This window comes from Hyperolius riggenbachi, chromosome 12 (genome assembly GCF_040937935.1).
Source record: "Hyperolius riggenbachi isolate aHypRig1 chromosome 12, aHypRig1.pri, whole genome shotgun sequence".
NCBI lineage: Eukaryota > Metazoa > Chordata > Amphibia > Anura > Hyperoliidae > Hyperolius > Hyperolius riggenbachi.
Window position 1 is genome coordinate 5,991,373 of NC_090657.1, and position 16,781 is coordinate 6,008,153.

The following is a 16,781-nucleotide window of genomic DNA, read 5'->3' on the forward strand; positions in this document are numbered from 1 at the left end:
AAACATAAGTGAGGCGCTGCGGGGGACCGGAGGATCAGGTTGTCACACGGCGGCTGCAGGGGGGCAGCAGAAGCACCAGTTAAGTTAAAATGGCTTTTTTTAAATTACTTTAGGTTCCCTTTAAATTAAACTCTGAGGCCCCATTCACACTAGAGCGTTTAGCCGGCGATTTCGGCAAAACGCTCAAACGCTAGCGCTTTTTAAATCGCTAGTGCCATAATACCCTATGGGCTCTTTCTCACTTGGGCAATTTGCGTTAATTGCCGGCGATTAACGCAAATCGCCAAACGCAAACTTGTAGCCTGCACCATTTTCAGGCGATTTCCCGGTGAAAAAATTGCCAAGTGTGAATGGCGATTTTTTTCATGTTAATCGCCAGAAATCGCCAGAGCAAAACGCTAGCAAAAGCTCTAGCGTTTAGCAAGTGTGAATGGGACCTAAAGGCTGAAAAGTGAAACGCAATAGAAAACACTTGACCAGGGCGGAGTAGAAAAGCACTCTTTAGTAGACCTCCTCAGGACATGCGCAATGAAGTAAATACTGTTTGCAATAATAAAGAAAAAAGATTGTGTAACTTTATCTCTGCCAAGTGGCTGTATATGTGGGGCAATGTATACTGTGGGACAAGCAGAAGCATGCACTCTACCAATGCTGCAATGCCAGCAGGGAGTCACATGACAGTAGTAGGTGTGGTCACTGTCTGCTGTGAAGTCCATCCCAGCACTGATCGGAAGTCCGGCTCTTTTCACTGAATTGATTCAATTCATGAAAAAGTACCGGATCATGAACCAAATCATTTAATTCATGTCACTGGAGAGGGTGTGGCTAGCAGTAACTTCTTGCTAGTCACGCCCTTCCCCTGCTAATTGGCCCAGACATCTATTATTCCTCCTGTCGCTCCTCCTCCTGTGGTTCCTGACTAAATAATCCACTGACCTGATTCGGTGTGACGAGTCTGATCGGTTCAGTGTGATGAGTTGATCCGACTGGGACGCTGTGATGTCCGGCTCATCTGAGCCGGCTTTCCTGTGAGCCGGCTCTTTTCCGTGAGCTTAGTGATCCACTCAGCACAAGGAAAAGAATCGGCTCACAGGAAAGAGCCGGCTCACATGAGCAGGACATCACAGCGTCCCAGTACCGCACAGCTCATCATGTCCCGTCCAGAGGAGGCAGCCAGACGGGCTTATTCCCTGCATTATGGAGGAGCTGCTCCGGAGATCGCGGTGTTCGCGCCCGGCCGGGTCAATCTGATCGGGGAGCACACAGACTACAATGGGGGATTCGTGCTGCCGATGGTGAGATACTGAGAGGCGCTTCCTCAGTGCTTAGAGCGGGTCACGTGTGCCGCAGGTGGTCACATGACCAGCATTCTGATACTTTGTTTGTGTTCTGATACTTTGTTTTTTTGTTTGCTAAAAACAAAACAAACAGACAAACTATTGATTGTAAATGGACACTTGATCATGTAGTGTTGTATTTTATAAACCTAAATTATTTTTTAACTTGCAGCATCAGACTCATTTACAATTTAAAGCAGTAGGATCAGCCGTACTATGTCAGGGTAAAAACACATATATAGGTAGATAAATACTTGATCTACTTACATAACACATGTATTGTACTGTCCACGTTTTGATGTCAGTGAATGTTATATAGTAAATGAGGAGAATTCTGTTCCTGGTGGGGGCCATGTCTTTTGCCACCAGTTTAGGCTAAATCCTGATGTCATTTCTGCCCTTTACTTTTTTTCTTTTCTCCTCCAATCACTGAGTCACCTTAGCCTTGCTTGTAAACACAAGAGAGCAGGGGATCGTGTTTCAGATAAGCAGCTGGCAGGGAAATAAGGGAAGAGGAGGAATATATTATAGATAAAAAGAACCCCCAGCATGCATCTGTTTGGCACTGACTATTAAAGGGCCAGTGCTCCTAAAGTATGTGATGACTCCAAACCATAACAGCAGAAAAAGTTTTGAATGCAGGATTAGCATCTTTATCACTTAACCACTTCACGACCGCCCCCAGCCGATGGGCGGCGGCAAAGTCCGGGCCCAAACGACCGCAATATGCCCATCGGCGGGGGCGGCTGCGGGAGTGGTTATGCGGCGATCGCGTCATTCGTGACGCGATCAGCCGCCGGGGACTGGCTCCGCCCACCGCTCGTAGTAACCCGCCGGCCGTTCGGAAGCGCCGGCGGGTTACTAGCACCCGGATCGCCGCACTTACATTGTATAATAGGCTTTGTAATGTATACAAAGCCTATTATACTGGCTGCCTCCTGCCCTGGTGGTCCCAGTGTCCGAGGGACCACCAGGGCAGGCTGCAGCCACCCTAGTCTGCACCCAAGCACACTGATTTCCCTCACCCTGCCCCCTGATCGCCCACAGCACCCCTCAGACCCCCCCCTGCCCACCCCCCAGACCACTGTTTGCACCCAGTCACCCCCCTAATCACCCATCAATCACTCCCTGTCACTATCTGTCAACGCTATTTTTTTTTTTATCCCCCCCCTGCCCACTGCCCCCTCCTGATCACCCCCCCACCCCTCAGATTCTCCCCAGACCCCCCCCCAGACCCCTCCCCCCGTGTACTGTATGCATCTATCCCCCCTGATCACCTGTCAATCACCTGTCAATCACCCGTCAATCACCAGTCAATCACCCCCTGTCTCTGCTACCCATCAATCAGCCCCTAACCTGCCCCTTGCGGGCAATCTGATCACCCACCCACACCAATAGATCGCCCGCAGATCCGACATCAGATCACCTCCCAAATCCATTGTTTACATCTATTCTCTCCTCTAAACACCCACTAATTACCCATCAATCACCTATCAATCACCCCCTATCACCACCTGTCACTGTTACCCATCAGATTAGACCCTAATCTACCCCTTGCGGGCACCCAATCACCCGCCCACACGCTCAGATTGCCCTCAGACCCCCCTTTATCAATTCGCCAGTGCAATATTTACATCTGTTATTCCCTGTAATAACCCACTGATCACCTGTCAATCACCTATCAATCACCCCCTGTCACTGCCACCCATCAATCACCCCCTGTCACTGCCACCCATCAATCAGCCCCTAACCTGCCCCTTGCGGGCAATCTGATCACCCACCCACACCAATAGATCGCCCGCAGATCCGACATCAGATCACCTCCCAAATCCATTGTTTACATCTATTCTCTCCTCTAAACACCCACTAATTATCCATCAATCACCTATCAATCACCCCCTATCACCACCTGTCACTGTTACCCATCAGATTAGACCCTAATCTACCCCTTGCGGGCACCCAATCACCCGCCCACACGCTCAGATTGCCCTCAGACACCCCTTTATCAATTCGCCAGTGCAATATTTACATCTGTTATTCCCTGTAATAACCCACTGATCACCTGTCAATCACCTATCAATCACCCCCTGTCACTGCCACCCATCAATCACCCCCTGTCACTGCCACCCATCAATCAGCCCCTAACCTGCCCCTTGCGGGCAATCTGATCACCCACCCACACCAATAGATCGCCCGCAGATCCGACATCAGATCACCTCCCAAATCCATTGTTTACATCTATTCTCTCCTCTAAACACCCACTAATTACCCATCAATCACCTATCAATTACCCCCTATCACCACCTGTCACTGTTACCCATCAGATTAGACCCTAATCTACCCCTTGCGGGCACCCAATCACCCGCCCACACCTCAGAACGTCCTCAGACCCCAGCCCTGATCACCTCGCTAGTGCATTGCTTGCATCTATTTCCCCCCTCTAATCACACCTTGAGACACCCATCAATCACCTCCTGTCACCCCCTAGCACACCTACCCATCAGATCAGGCCCTAATTTGCCCCGTGTGGGCTCCTGATCACTCGGCCAAACCCTCAGGTCCCCCTCAGACCCCCTTCCGATCACCTCCCCAGTGCATTGATTGCATCTATTTTCCCCTCTAACCGCCCCCTGAGACACCCATCAATCACCTCCTGTCACCCCCTAGCACTCCTATCCATCAGATCAGGCCCAAAACATCCTGTCATCTAAGAGGCCACCCTGCTTATGACCGGTTCCACAAAATTTGCCCCCTCATAGACCACCTGTCATCAAAATTTGCAGATGCTTATACCCCTGATCAGTCATTTTGAGAAATTTGGTTTCCAGACTACTCACAGTTTTGGGCCCGTAAAATGCCAGGGCAGTATAGGAACCCCACAAGTGACCCCATTTTAGAAAGAAGACACCCCAAGGTATTCTGTTAGGTGTATGATGAGTTCATAGAAGATTTTATTTTTTGTCACAAGTTAGCGGAAATTGATATGTATTGTTTTTTTTTTTCACAAAGTGTCATTTTCCGCTAACTTGTGACAAAAAAAAAATCTTCTATGAACTCACCATACTCCTAACAGAATACCTTGGGGTGTCTTCTTTCTAAAATGGGGTCACTTGTGGGGTTCCTATACTGCCCTGGCATTTAAGGGGCCCTAAACCGTGAGCAGTAGTCTAGAATCCAAAGGCCTCAAAATGACCTGTGAATAGGACGTTAGGCCCCTTAGCGCACCTAGGTTGCAAAAAAGTGTCACACATGTGGTATCGCCGTACTCAGAAGAAGTAGTATATTGTGTTTTGGGGTGTATTTTTACACATACCCATGCTGGGTGGGAGAAATCTCTCTGTAAAAGGACAATTGTGTGTAAAAAAAAAATCAAACAATTGTCATTTACAGAGATATTTCTCCCACCCAGCATGGGTATGTGTAAAAATACACCCCAAAACACATTATACTACTTCTCCTGAGTACGGCGGTACCACATGTGTGGCACTTTTTTGCACCCTAAGTGCGCTAAGAGGCCCAAAGTCCAATGAGTACCTTTAGGATTTCACAGGTCATTTTGCGACATTTGGTTTCAAGACTACTCCTCACGGTTTAGGGCCCCTAAAATGCCAGGGCAGTATAGGAACCCCACAAATGACCCCATTTTAGAAAGAAGACACCCCAAGGTATTCCGTTAGGAGTATGGTGAGTTCATAGAAGATTTTATTTTTTGTCATAAGTTAGCGGAAAATGACACTTTGTGAAAAAAAACAATTAAAATCAATTTCCGCTAACTTGTGACAAAAAAAAAAAAAATCTTCTATGAACTCGCCATACTCCTAACGGAATACCTTGGGGTGTCTTCTTTCTAAAATGGGGTAATTTGTGGGGTTCCTATACTGTCCTGGCATTTTAGGGGCCCTAAACCGCGAGGAGTAGTCTTGAAACGAAATTTCTCAAAATGACCTGTGAAATCCTAAAGGTACTCATTGAACTTTGGGCCCCTTAGCGCAGTTAGGGTGCAAAAAAGTGCCACACATGTGGTATCGCCGTACTCAGGAGAAGTAGTATAATGTGTTTTGGGGTGTATTTTTCCACATACCCATGCTGAGTGGCAGAAATATCTCTATAAATAGACAATTGTGTGTAAAAAAAATAAAACAATTGTCATTTATGGAGATATTTCTCCCACCCAGCATGGGTATGTGTAAAAATACACCCCAAAACACATTATACTACTTCTCCTGAGTACGGCAATACCACATGTGTGGCACTTTTTTGCAGCCTAACTGCGCTAAGGGGCCAAAAGTCCAATGAGCATCTTTAGGCTTTACAGGGGTGCTTACAATTAGGCACCCCCCAAAATGCCAGGACAGTGAACACACCCCACAAATGACCCCATTTTGGAAAGTAGACACTTCAAGGTATTCAGAGAGGAGCATAGTGAGTCCGTGGCAGATTTCATTTTTTTTTGTTGCAAGTTAGAAGAAATGGAAACTTTTTTTTTTTCTTTTTTTTGTCAGAAAGTGTCATTTTCCGCTAACTTGTGACAAAAAATAAAATCTTCTATGAACTCACCATGCCTCTCACTGAATACTTTGGGATGTCTTCTTTCCAAAATGGGGTCATTTGGGGGGTATTTGTACTATCCTGGAATTTTAGCCCCTCATTAAACCTGACAGGTGCGCAGAAAAGTCAGAGATGCTTGAAAATGGGAAAATTCACTTTTGGCACCATAGTTTGTAAACGCTATAACTTTTACCCAAACCAATAAATATACACTGAATGGGTTTTTTTTTATCAAAAACATGTTTGTCCACATTTTTCGCGCTGCATGTATACAGAAATTTTACTTTATTTGAAAAATGTCAGCACAGAAAGTTAAAAAAATCATTTTTTTGCCAAAATTCATGTCTTTTTTGATGAATATAATAAAAAGTAAAACTCGCAGGAGCAATCAAATAGCATCAAAAGAAAGCTGTATTAGTGACAAGAAAAGGAGGTAAAATTCATTTAGGTGGTAGGTTGTATGACCGAGCATTAAACCGTGAAAGCTGCAGTGGTCTGAATGGAGAAAAAGGCTCTGGTCCTTAAGGGGCGAAAAGACTGTGGTCCTCAAGTGGTTAATACACTCAGACCAGTTGCTGTTGAAATTTGATATTTATGGTGGCACTTCTACTTTAAGGCTTCTTGCACACCAAGACGTTGCATTAGGTGGCACGTTAAGGTCGCATAACGTGCACCTAACACAACGTATGGTGCTGCAAGAGCCGACGGTAGAGTGAGCCGCGTTAGGCGGCTCGATTCCTATAATGTCTCCCAGAGTGTCGCTGATTGGCCGGCGGGACCACGTGATGCGGAGCGAGAAACTCCGCATCACGTGGTCCCGCCGGCCAATCAGCGTCCGCCAGTGCAGTGAATATTAAGTAGCCATGTGCGCGGCTACTGTAGCTGGCTCTCCCCGCCTCCTCTCCGCCCCCCACTGCGCATGTGCAAACAGTCTAACGCGGCTATAGCCGCTCCAACGCCGTAGCATGCTGCACTTTGCACCGAACGTGCAGCATTACATGTAACGCAACGTGCGCTGTGTGAACAGCCCACTTGTGTTACATTGCTGTGCGTTGGGGGAGCGTTACAGGCGCACTAACGTGCGCCTGTAACGTCTTGGTGTGTAAGCAGCCTAATAGTTGCAGCAAAGGGTCCATTGACATGTCTAAAGGGGGCCACACACGATACAACAAAATTATCCAATTTTACAGCAATTCAATAAATATGATCGGGTCTCCCAAAAAAAAAAAAAAATTGAAAACTCTTTTTTTTTTCATTTGACTGAAAAATCCAATCGGATTTCCCGTATATTTTTATTTTTTTTTTTATTTTTATTTTTTTTACTATTATTATTCGATCTGGAATGCTGGAATTTTTTTCAATTTTTCTAAATATTGTATAGTGTTTGTTGTTTGTCAATTTATTTATATACACACCCTAGCAATTTTCTCTGGGTTTCCAATCATTTTTATCATAATTGGGGAAAAATTGAACATATGTGTGTGGTACATTGGTCATATTTTTGAAATGTTACAATCGGTCAGAAAAATTGATTACAATTCTTGGATTGAACAGATATTTCAAAAATTGTATGGTGTGTGTGTGTGTGTGGCCACCTTAAGGCCATGTTCACACTATCATCGCTGCCATGCACATTTCGGCAGTGCGTATGGTCTGCAGCACACAAGAACGTCAGAGGTGCATAGACGGCACTTCTGACATTCAAAGTATATGTGCTGTGCAATTGCATTGCTGTGCAACTTTTTGGCAAAAAAAGCGGCATTGATCCCGTTCACTAGGTAATGGGATCGTATAGTGCGTTCTGAACGCACGGTCATCTGCGTTGCTTAATGTGACCAAGGCCTAAGGGTGCATTTATTATGTGCGGTGTTTCCTGGTTGTATGTGAAGTTATGACATGTATTATTGTACAGTGCATCATGCAAAGCATGCACACACTTTAAGCTGGCAGCCCAGCACACTTAGTTTGTACTGGCAGATTGGATGACTGTGATCAAATATGACGGTTATCTGTGATGCATCGAGACACATTAATCATAATTTTGATTGTTTTGTTACAAAAATCGATTGAAATTGCAATCAGACGGTAAATTTCGATCGCTTGAACATGGCCGTAGACCTAGAGCCCATATCGTAGCAGTTTTTATAGATTTTTAATAGATTTAATGCTGTGTATGGAGGGATTCTGTCCAATAAATCAAGATACAGATCAAAGAGGGATTTATTGGTTTGCCATGTTGTATGGAAATCTAACCATGTATGGCCACTTTTAAGCACTATTTTTATCTGTTTGAATGTTAGATACAGGCATATTACTATGCAGTAGAAAACATATAATTCACTAACTCACAAATTGTTGAATATTGGGCTGGGTGCCAGGGCTGTGGAGTCGGAGCAATTTTGGGTACCTGGGGTTGGAGTCGGTGGTCTCGATAAACTGAGGAGTCAGATGATTTTTGTACAAACTCCAGAGCAATTTTGGGTACCCGGAGTCGATGGTTTCATAAACTGAGGAGTTGGAGTCAGATGATTTTTGTTCCGACTGCACAGCCTTGCTGGGAGCGCTGGTCTACTTTAGAGGACCCAGCAGGAAATTTCACTAATGTCATTGGAAGGACAGCACCCTCTCGAACCTTTTAAGTTTCCAATAGGTTGTAGTAAACTACACCCCCACTATTTGACCAATCACAGCCCTGGCTGTAAGAGGGTACTGTGATCGAAGAGCTGTTCTGTATGAGCTTTCCTGCTGGGACCTCTAAAGTAGACTTGCGCTGGGCTGGGTTCCTATTGAACTGTTCGCTAAATGCTGAATAACTAGTAAAACGATTCTGAAAGTGAGTGTAAAGCCAAACAAATAGATACTTACCTATGGATAGGGAAGGCTCTGGAGCCTATAAAGCAGTGGTGGCTAACCTATGGCATGTGTGCTAGAAGCGGCACTTGGAGCCCTATCTGTGGGAACGCATGCTGTTGCCAGGTTTTACAGGCCGGTCATCGCCCAGGTGAACATACAAAGTGGAGTATAAGTGACTGCAATGCAGAGTGTGCATACATTGATGGAGATCATCTGGATACCTTTACTGGGGTGGGGGGTAGAGACATCTGGCTGCCTATACTGAGGCCAGTATAGTGCCATGTCAGCACTTCGCAGTAGATAAATGGGTTTTGGGATGCAGTTTGGGGACATGGTCTGAAAGGTTCCCCATCACTGCTATAGAGCCTTCCCTGCCCTCTCTCTCAGAGGCTCTGAGGACGGTCAATCGTCAGGCCCCAACACTGCTCCCACTTAACCCCACAGCTCTTGGAGGATTTTTAAATGTTACTGCTACGCTTGTTTAGAGATGTATCTCATAAACCAGAAACATTAAAGCTTTTTATACGTGCTATGCAAGTGCCAAACTGCATTCTGGACATTCCTCTTTATTCAGGTTCTGTACTATCCAGTATCTTCAACTGGACACTTAGGCTGCTTTCACAGTGGGACGTTACAGGCGCACGTTAGAGCAGCCTGTAACGCAGTCCAACTCACAGCAATGAAAAATCAATGGGCTGTTCACAGTGCCCACGTTGCGTTACATAGTAACACTGCGCCACCAGACAACGTACTGCATGCAGTACTCTCTAAGCGGCAGAGCCGCGTTAGACTGTTTGCACATGCTCAGTAGTGTTGGGGGAGGAGCGGAGAGCGGCCAGGCACATGGCTAATTAATATTCACTGCACTCAGTGACGTGCAGTGTTTACTTCCTGGAGCGGCTGCTCTGTGCGGCGATTGGCCGGGCGGGACCACGTGATGCCGCATGCGTCCAGGAGTATTACGGATGCCAGAGTGAGCTGCACAACGCGGCTCACTCTGACGTCCACAACGAAGAGCACCAGGCATCGCGTTAGGTGCACGTTATGCGACCTTAACGTCCCCTAAAACGCAACGTCCTGGTGTGAAACCAGCCTTATAGTGTTCTAGAAGATGTTTTGTCAGTCATGACAACTTAAATTCTAATGGTCCTTATTGAAAATCTGTAAGATACTTACGTTGGGGGGAAGCCTGTGGATCCTAATGAGGCCCCCTCGTCGTCCTCCATCTGGGCGATCCAGTGCTGGAAGCCCCCGAACACCAGGGAGATAAATATTTACCTACCGCGATCCTGCGCAGGCGAGGTAGAGCAATCCCAATCAGGCTCGGCTATTTCTGCCTGAGCCCAATCGGAAAGCCGCTACCGCTCCTGCGCTGGAGCCGGGGGAAGGTAAACCTTGCAGGCGCCGCAGTCGACATCTTTGTACGCTGTGGTTTTGGGGGCTTCCAATGCTGATTCTCCAGGACAGAGGAGGATGGGAGGAGCCTCATTAGGATTCAGAGGCTTCCCCCTCCCAAGGTAAGTACCATCCAGGGTTTTTGTAATCTTACAGATTCTCTTTAAGCTGTAGGAAAGCTGGCATGTGACATGAGGATATAAACAATGTTTGGCGCCAATATTTTATTTGGAAATAAAGGTGCATGTTTTTCAGTTTTGCATCCATCCCTAATTACAAGCCCATAGTTTATAAAGTAACAGTGGTATACCCTCTTGACATAAATATTTAAAAAGTTCAGTCCCTAAGGTAACTATTTATGTTTTTTTTTTGTTTGTTTTTTTAATTGTATTTTTTTTTTTTAAATTACAACTGATCTCCGGGCGGGCGGCGGCGTGCACGAGCGGCAGGAGCACGCGCACGAGCGGCGGGAGCGTGGACAGCGGCGGTAGCGCGGAAGGTACGGATTTCTCCGTCCCTGGTTTTTTAGGGGGGGAAAAAAGGGACGGAGAAATTTGTACCGCTGGGGGTAAAGTGGTTAATTGGCAGTTTTAGGCAGTGTTTACAAACAAAAAACATGGCCGCTAACCAGCAAGACACACACACACACACACACACACACACACACACACACACGGGGCGTGCATAACTTGCATTCATTACAACAGAGGCAGCCCAGTCCTCTCTGGGTCGACAATGCTTGACAAAGAAAAGATTAGATATATTACAGAGCCAGTGCAACTAGGTAAGGCTGCTGTAATCCAGACAACATTAGAACAGGTATAGGAACTTATAGGATAGAAGAAATAAGGCTGGAAATGTTGTTACATACAAGGGAATGTTGTTTAATACAAGGGAAAGCAAAAAACCCTGAAGCTGGGGTCACACTTACGGCCCTGAAAAACAGCAATGTTTTAGGGCAGCTGAATCCTCGTTCTTCATTGGCAGCCACCTGAGAACAGCTGATGGTCAGCACAGGGGAATCACACAAGTTGTGCAATAGAAAGCAACAGTGTCGCCTTTTTTCTTCCCACGGGGGAATGCCGCACATTGCACATTGCTCCCAGCGCACTGCAGTTGTGCATTGGGAAGCATTATGAGCTTTTCCACCAAATGTGCCTCTTGGAAATCCCTATTATCATATATATATATATATATATATATTATATTCTCATATATCTGATGTGTGCATTATTATTGACCTTCTTATATTGATCTGTTGCTGCACAGGCCTTGCCTCTTATCACAGTGATTGTGGGATCTCGCCGTAATGACGGGAAGATCTGCCTGGTTACCACTGCTGAGGGAGCTGATGAGCCTCAGAAAGTGGAATTTGAGGCCCCGAGAGAGGACAAGCCCCTTGCCCCGGGGACTCCTAAGTGGGCCAATTATATGAAAGGGGTAATACAGCATTACAGAGGTGAGAGTTTTACATTCTTCACAAGGTTTAAAGAAAACCTGAACTGAAAATTAAAAGTCAAAATAAGCATACATAAGTCATACTTACCTTCCATGTAGTCTACTCCTCAGTCTCTGTCTCCTCTCCTGCATCCTGTTTGTCCCCTGTGATCAATAGATTTCTCTGTCCTCCATTTTGAAAATAGCCATTACCCCATAACAGCTTCCTGGTCAGCACACTGTTACACTGTAACATCACCCACTTGAGCCATAGGGAAACATGGACATTACCTGGTACATCAGTTGTCCACTCAGCTGTAACTGACAGCAACTGATATATTTCAGTTCTGACAAAATGTTGTCAGAACTGGAAGGGATTACTGTCAGAAGAAAATGGTGAGCTTCTGAGAGGAACTGATGGCAAGGTAACTATTTAATGTTCATTTGAAGTTACCTCATGTGTTTATTTTAAATATTTTTACTCAGTACAGGTTCCCTTTTAATGCCTTTTAAAGGATACCCGAACTATGTAAGTGGCTGACTCAGACAGGAAGTGACTACAGTGTGACCCTCACTGATAAGAAATTTCCCCTTTTTACCTCTTTCCTGCTCTCAGAAGCAATTCTCTGCTAGGAAAGTGTTTTATAGTTGGAATTTCTTATCAGTGAGGGTCACACTGTAGTCACTTCCTGTCTGAGTCAGGACTGAGTCAGCCAAGTTGACAAGCAGGACTATGCGCATTTTGTATGCAAATGTAGCAGCTTGAAAATGGACTAATCGAGTTGTCAGGATTCAATTGCTCCATTTTCCAGCTGCATAAATGTGCATTCTCTTTGCACCAACTCAAAATGATTTGCATCTCATTGATTATCAGTACTAGATATAGATATTTCCCATGTCAGCTGGAAGCATACAGCATAGAAGGCATATCACCAATGCCAATGGGAACCATCATGCTGCTATTTAGAACTCTAACCTTGGGTCTAAAGTCTGTAGCTATAGAATGTTGACTTTTTAGTTTACTTATTAAACCAGTAGTTATCCTAGTACTTCAAAACCCCTTGTTCCCCCCTCCTTTACTCTTAAGGTGGCCATACATCAGGCGACTTGGCGGCCGATCAACCATCCGATTCAATTATTACAATTGGATTGGATGAAAACCAGTGCTGCCAAGAGCATGCCGATTGACTATGTGACCAATTTCGGGCCGAGATTGGTTGCGAGTATCGATGAGAGATGCTGCAAGTTGTAGGGTCGGCATGCTTGATCAGATGCACGGCGGTAACGGTGGTCGATATGGGGAAGAACGTGATGGAACCCCTGGTGCTAAATGTGCACGTTCTGCAGTATACTGTACCTGTCAGTGTCCGCCACTGGCTCCGCCTCTGCACTCTTCCTTTCATACATGTGCTGCATGTGGCTGCCAGCGTATATGTGGGTGCTTGTATGATGTCGCTCACACGCCCAGGTCACGTGGGGCGCGTGTAAGGAAGAAAGAGTGCGGAGGTGGAGCCAGTGGCGGACACCACCAGCTATAGTATGATTTTGTATTGCAGTACAGTATGCTAAAGCAAATGTCCAGATGTATTCAGCTTGCCATCGCTTCAGGTTAGATACTCACCTATGTAGAGAGAAGACTCTACATAGACCAGGGCTTTTCAACCTGTGGCACACCACCGGTGGTACTTTGCTGTTGGCCAGGTGGTACACACCAGGTTTGCCTGCCACTTTATTGCCCGCCTGCCATTTGTTCCGTCCTGCCTCCACAAAGTTTGGCTCCCCCTCCCTCGCTCCTTGCTGTGCTGCCCCGCGGCATATTTCACACCTCAGATCAGTGGGGAAGAGACAGCCAGGCCAACGGTGCACAGTAATGATGCAGATACAGGAAGTGACATCACTGCTCACTTCCTGTATACACACTGTCACCATGCACCGTTTGCCTGGCTGTCTCTTCACTGCGGCTGGCTTACCGATGATCTGAGGTGTGAAGTATTCTGCAGGGCAGCACAGCGAGGAGCGAGCGAGGGGCTACTAATAATTAAGTGGAGGTGAGGAGGAGGAACTTGCAAGGCTACCGATATTGGCAATCTACCTACATATTGTCAATACTGACAATCTGTAAGCCAGCAATCTAATTGTAATATTTTTTTTTCCCACCAATGCCTTCTCCTTTTCCCCTCCCATATGCCATCTTTTTCTTAAAGTGTACCTCGAAGAAAAAAGTGCCCCGGGGGGTACTTGCCTCAGGGAAGGGGAGGCCTTTGTATCCTAAAGAGGCTTCCCCCCTTAGTAGAGGGGATCCAGCGCTGGGAGCCCCAAAGTTCTCCTCGTCGGGCTGTGCGCATGCGCAGTAGCTGCTCACCATTCAGGCTCAAGCAGAGACAGCCGAGCCCGATCATGTCCATTCTACTGCGCAGGCACACGGGGGGTACTTGAAAATTTTCAGGCGATAAAAGTGGTACAATTAGGGAAAAGGTTGTAAAGCCCAGCTCTAGAGCCTTTTGTTCCCCTCTCTGCCTTGTTATTGCACTGCCGCCCTTGACCTGCTAGGTCTAATATAGGAGAAGGGGTGATCTCTTGGTCATGTGAATATGAAATAAGAGTCCAGGAGCATAATGGTACCATCTGTTAGTTAGGTGGTGTTAATATGTATTGTGAACAATTTATACTCACAAAGGTGGGTTGTAATCCTTGCAACCATCCAACAAGCCTACGGGGAAATAATCTTCTCTCCCCCTGCTCGGTTCTCCAGGACTTTACCAGAAGTGGATTGTCGCTCTCCTTTGGGCCTTTAGTGTTTGTAATAGGCACCAAGGCTAGAGGTGTGACTATAGATACAATGACAGGGGTGGAGGCACCCAATATGTAATACTGTATAAGTACAATTACTACAAACATAAATGGAGAGGACCTCTTACCTTTGTAGATAAACAGAACCAAGTTAATGGAAAGGATTTTATTAGAGCACTAAGAATAGCCCACAATGCGTTTCATTGGGTTTTACCCGCTTCTTTAGGTCAATCTAAGAGAAGTGCCTTTCTGATGACTGTTGTAGCGTGAGTGCAGCATCTCTCTCTGTCTGGTCTCTCAGCCCAGGTCACCAGAGTTGGGCGGTAGTGCGCGCGGCCAGGAGCACTCTGTGCATGCGCATGAAGGCATGATGACGCACTGGGCTGAGCCGTGGTGAAGAATTATGGTAAAAAAAAAGGGGGAGGGGGAGAGCGATGGGCATGTGGACTGCACCTAATACATGCCTGCTCCCCACGTTTTCAGTATTTTCTTCAGCTCTGGTATACTTTAAGTTTTTAGCAAGAAGTTTTGAGTCAGGATGATTCCATTTATTGGCTAATTTAAAAGAATAAGAGTAAGGCCTGGTGCACACCAAGTGTTTTTGGTAACATTTTCAAAACCGCTGCCGCCTGTGAAACCGCTTGGCTAATGTATCTCTATGGGATGGTGCACACCAGTGGATTGAGGTTTTTAGCAAACCGCAAACGTGCCTCCTGCAGCATTTTTGCGGTTTGCAGATGCGTTTCTGCCTCAATGTTAAAGCATAGGAAAGTGGAAAACCGCTCTGGAGAACGCTAGATCAGAGTGGTTTTCCAGGCGTGTTTGTTACAGAAGCTGCTCAGTAACAGCATTACTGTAACAATATATGACATCTGCTACACAAACACGCTCCAAAACACTAGGCATGTTTAGAAAACCTCTCTAACCACATGCCTAGAATGGCTCTGAAATCTGCTCCAAAAAACGCTAGTGTTTTGTGGATCTGCTAGTGGTTTTTGGTGTGCGCTGGGCCTAAGCGAGCTTTCGGCTGTATAGCCTTCATCAGACTTGAATCCTGTGTTCTTACAAGCTGATGGCACAGATGCCACCAAACGCAAAAGGATAAAAATATGGACCAGAGCAGAGCCAAATACAAAGTGGGATATGTAAGCCTGTACTTTTACAGTATTACCTATTGGGTGCCTCCAACCTGTCATTGTAAGCCAAGTCTAATACCTCTTTGTGACGCCTTGTACAGGCTTCAGAAGTAGTCCGTCGCAGTCGCATCCCTGAGTAGTTCAGAAGACGAGCATATCCACACTGCTCACGTATTCTGAAGCCATCGGGGATGTGTGTACATCTGAAGCCTGCCAAGAAGTATCAGACACCGCCAGACGTGTAAACTGAGTGGGGTACAGCGGGGGAAAGGCTGGAGAAAGGGAGGATTGGGAATGCTCTACAAGCGACACCCATGCTAACCTAGAAATAAAAACATATATAAGTAAATACTACTTCTACTTGCATAATCAATGTATTGTGCTGTCCACGTAATGATTCCTGTGAATTTTATAAAGGAAAAGCAGAAATCCTATTCTAGGCAGTGGCCATCTTGCCAAGCTAATGCTGACATCGTATCCTCCCTGACTCTTGTTTCCCCCCCCTCCCTTCTCTTGCTAATTGTGTATTCATTAGCTGCCCTCCTCCCAGAGTCTTCAGACACTCCCACTGAGGTGTATACTAGGAACTACACTGTCTATTTCTTTTCTCCTCCAATCGCTGAGTCACCTCAGCCTTGCTTGTAAACACAAGTGAGCAGGGGATCGTGTTTCACATAAGCAGCAGGCAGGGAAATAAATGGAAGAGGAGGAATATATTATAGATAAAAAGAACCCCCAGCATGCAACTGTTTGGCACTGACTACTAAAGGGCCAGTGCTCCTAAAGTATGTGATCACTCCAAACCATAACAGCAGAAAAAGTTTTGCAAGTTTTGAATGCAGCCATTAGCATCTTTATCATGTAATATACTCAGACCAGTTGCTGTTGAAATTTCCCGATCGATAACTGAATCGATTTTGTGCAGTACTGATCTAAAAATCAATGTGGAGCGGATTGGACATGTCTGATATTATTGATTTAACCCTTTGATCTGACAGGGAATTGCATTGTCTGCAGCATGGAATTTCTTTTTTCCTTCTTTATAGAAAATCCTGAAAACTGGAAAATAAAACATTGGTCACTCACTAAATGCCGTCCTCTGTCTCTCGTCAGCTGGGCCTATCCCTGGATTCAATGCAGTGGTTGCCACCAGTGTCCCATTAGGTGGAGGCTTGTCCAGTTCTGCAGCCCTGGAAGTGGCTACTTATACTTTCTTACAGCAGCTGTGCCCAGGTAAGACTACTTACTCTGTAAAGGCCTTTTGGGAAAGAAGGGAACATTATAG

At 45.9% G+C, this 16,781-nt stretch overlaps 2 protein-coding genes across 3 annotated transcripts in view; one reads left to right on the plus strand and one right to left on the minus strand.

Annotated features, from left to right (window-relative positions):
* Positions 1-1,002, minus strand: part of LOC137542384 (uncharacterized) — a 104,929-nt gene extending 103,927 nt beyond the window's left edge. For both annotated transcript variants that reach the window (XM_068264252.1, XM_068264253.1), the window contains exon 1: positions 937-1,002. The gene's annotated coding sequence lies outside the window, so the exon portion shown is untranslated. The remainder of the gene's footprint in view (positions 1-936) is intronic.
* A 77-nt stretch (positions 1,003-1,079) lies between these two features.
* Positions 1,080-16,781, plus strand: part of GALK1 (galactokinase 1) — a 33,076-nt gene continuing 17,374 nt past the window's right edge. Inside the window, exons 1-3 of the mRNA XM_068264254.1 lie at positions 1,080-1,295; positions 11,403-11,592; positions 16,610-16,729. Of these exons, the coding sequence (XP_068120355.1) occupies positions 1,110-1,295; positions 11,403-11,592; positions 16,610-16,729 (496 nt within the window). The 5' untranslated portion in view covers positions 1,080-1,109. The remainder of the gene's footprint in view (positions 1,296-11,402; positions 11,593-16,609; positions 16,730-16,781) is intronic.